The sequence below is a fragment of the Cucurbita pepo genome, unplaced genomic scaffold (assembly GCF_002806865.2).
Source record: "Cucurbita pepo subsp. pepo cultivar mu-cu-16 unplaced genomic scaffold, ASM280686v2 Cp4.1_scaffold005261, whole genome shotgun sequence".
Classification (NCBI taxonomy): Eukaryota; Viridiplantae; Streptophyta; class Magnoliopsida; order Cucurbitales; family Cucurbitaceae; genus Cucurbita; species Cucurbita pepo.
This window is the reverse complement of record NW_019651232.1, coordinates 1-700: the sequence shown is the minus strand read 5'-3', so window position 1 is coordinate 700 and position 700 is coordinate 1. Positions and strand designations below refer to the sequence as shown.

The 700-nt window shown below is 40.7% G+C and overlaps 1 protein-coding gene across 1 annotated transcript; it reads right to left on the bottom strand.

Moving 5' to 3' along the window:
* Nucleotides 1-72: 72 nt before the first annotated feature.
* LOC111787096 lies at nt 73-694 on the bottom strand. The gene is made up of 2 exons (XM_023667239.1): nt 654-694; nt 73-565 (listed from the first exon to the last, which is right to left on the bottom strand). The coding sequence occupies exons 1-2, from the start codon at nt 662-664 to the stop codon at nt 73-75; spliced, it is 504 nt and encodes a 167-aa protein (XP_023523007.1). The 5' UTR covers nt 665-694.
* Nucleotides 695-700: the final 6 nt, after the last annotated feature.

Below are 700 nucleotides of genomic sequence, written 5' to 3'. Positions count from 1 at the left end.
GTCCTGCAACACACGGAAGAAAGCATCCAAAAACAAAATATTGTTAGCTATTTACCACCAATTAGATTCAACTCAAAATATGGAGTAATTAGAACTGAACTTACTAAATGAAATATGTGTATCGATCATATCAAGTGCCTCTTGCGAAGTAGCAGAAGTTGGAAGTCCTGCACTTTGCTCAAATGGTAATGATGTTCTTGGAAGAGTCATCTTATCTTCCATGATTGGTAAGAGATTTTCCTCACTTATATTCTCATCTACAAGACGGTGTGATTCAGACATGTGATCACCACCTAGTGAAGGCACCATAGGAACATCTCTTGGACTTAAATCAGGGACCGCCTCTCGCAGAACTTCAATTTCTGGAACATTTTGTGACAAGTTATCATCTTCACGCATTCTCTGATTACTTGGACCACAATCTTGAACATCCATAGGATCCAAAACTTCTACTCCTGGAAAACTTTGTGGCACGTTGTCCTCATCAAGTCTCATGTTAAGTATATCTTCATTACCGACTGTGCCTTCAACGTTCATAGTAGTATCCACGGGAGGAGAGATCACGCTGCAGACAAAATATAAACAGTCAGCCTGGTTGTGGTACAATAATTGATCAAGAAAAAGAGAACGGGCATCGGAATCAGGGAGATTACTCCTCGTCCATTGGCCTGAAACCCAAATCAGGATCCTCTCCAAGATG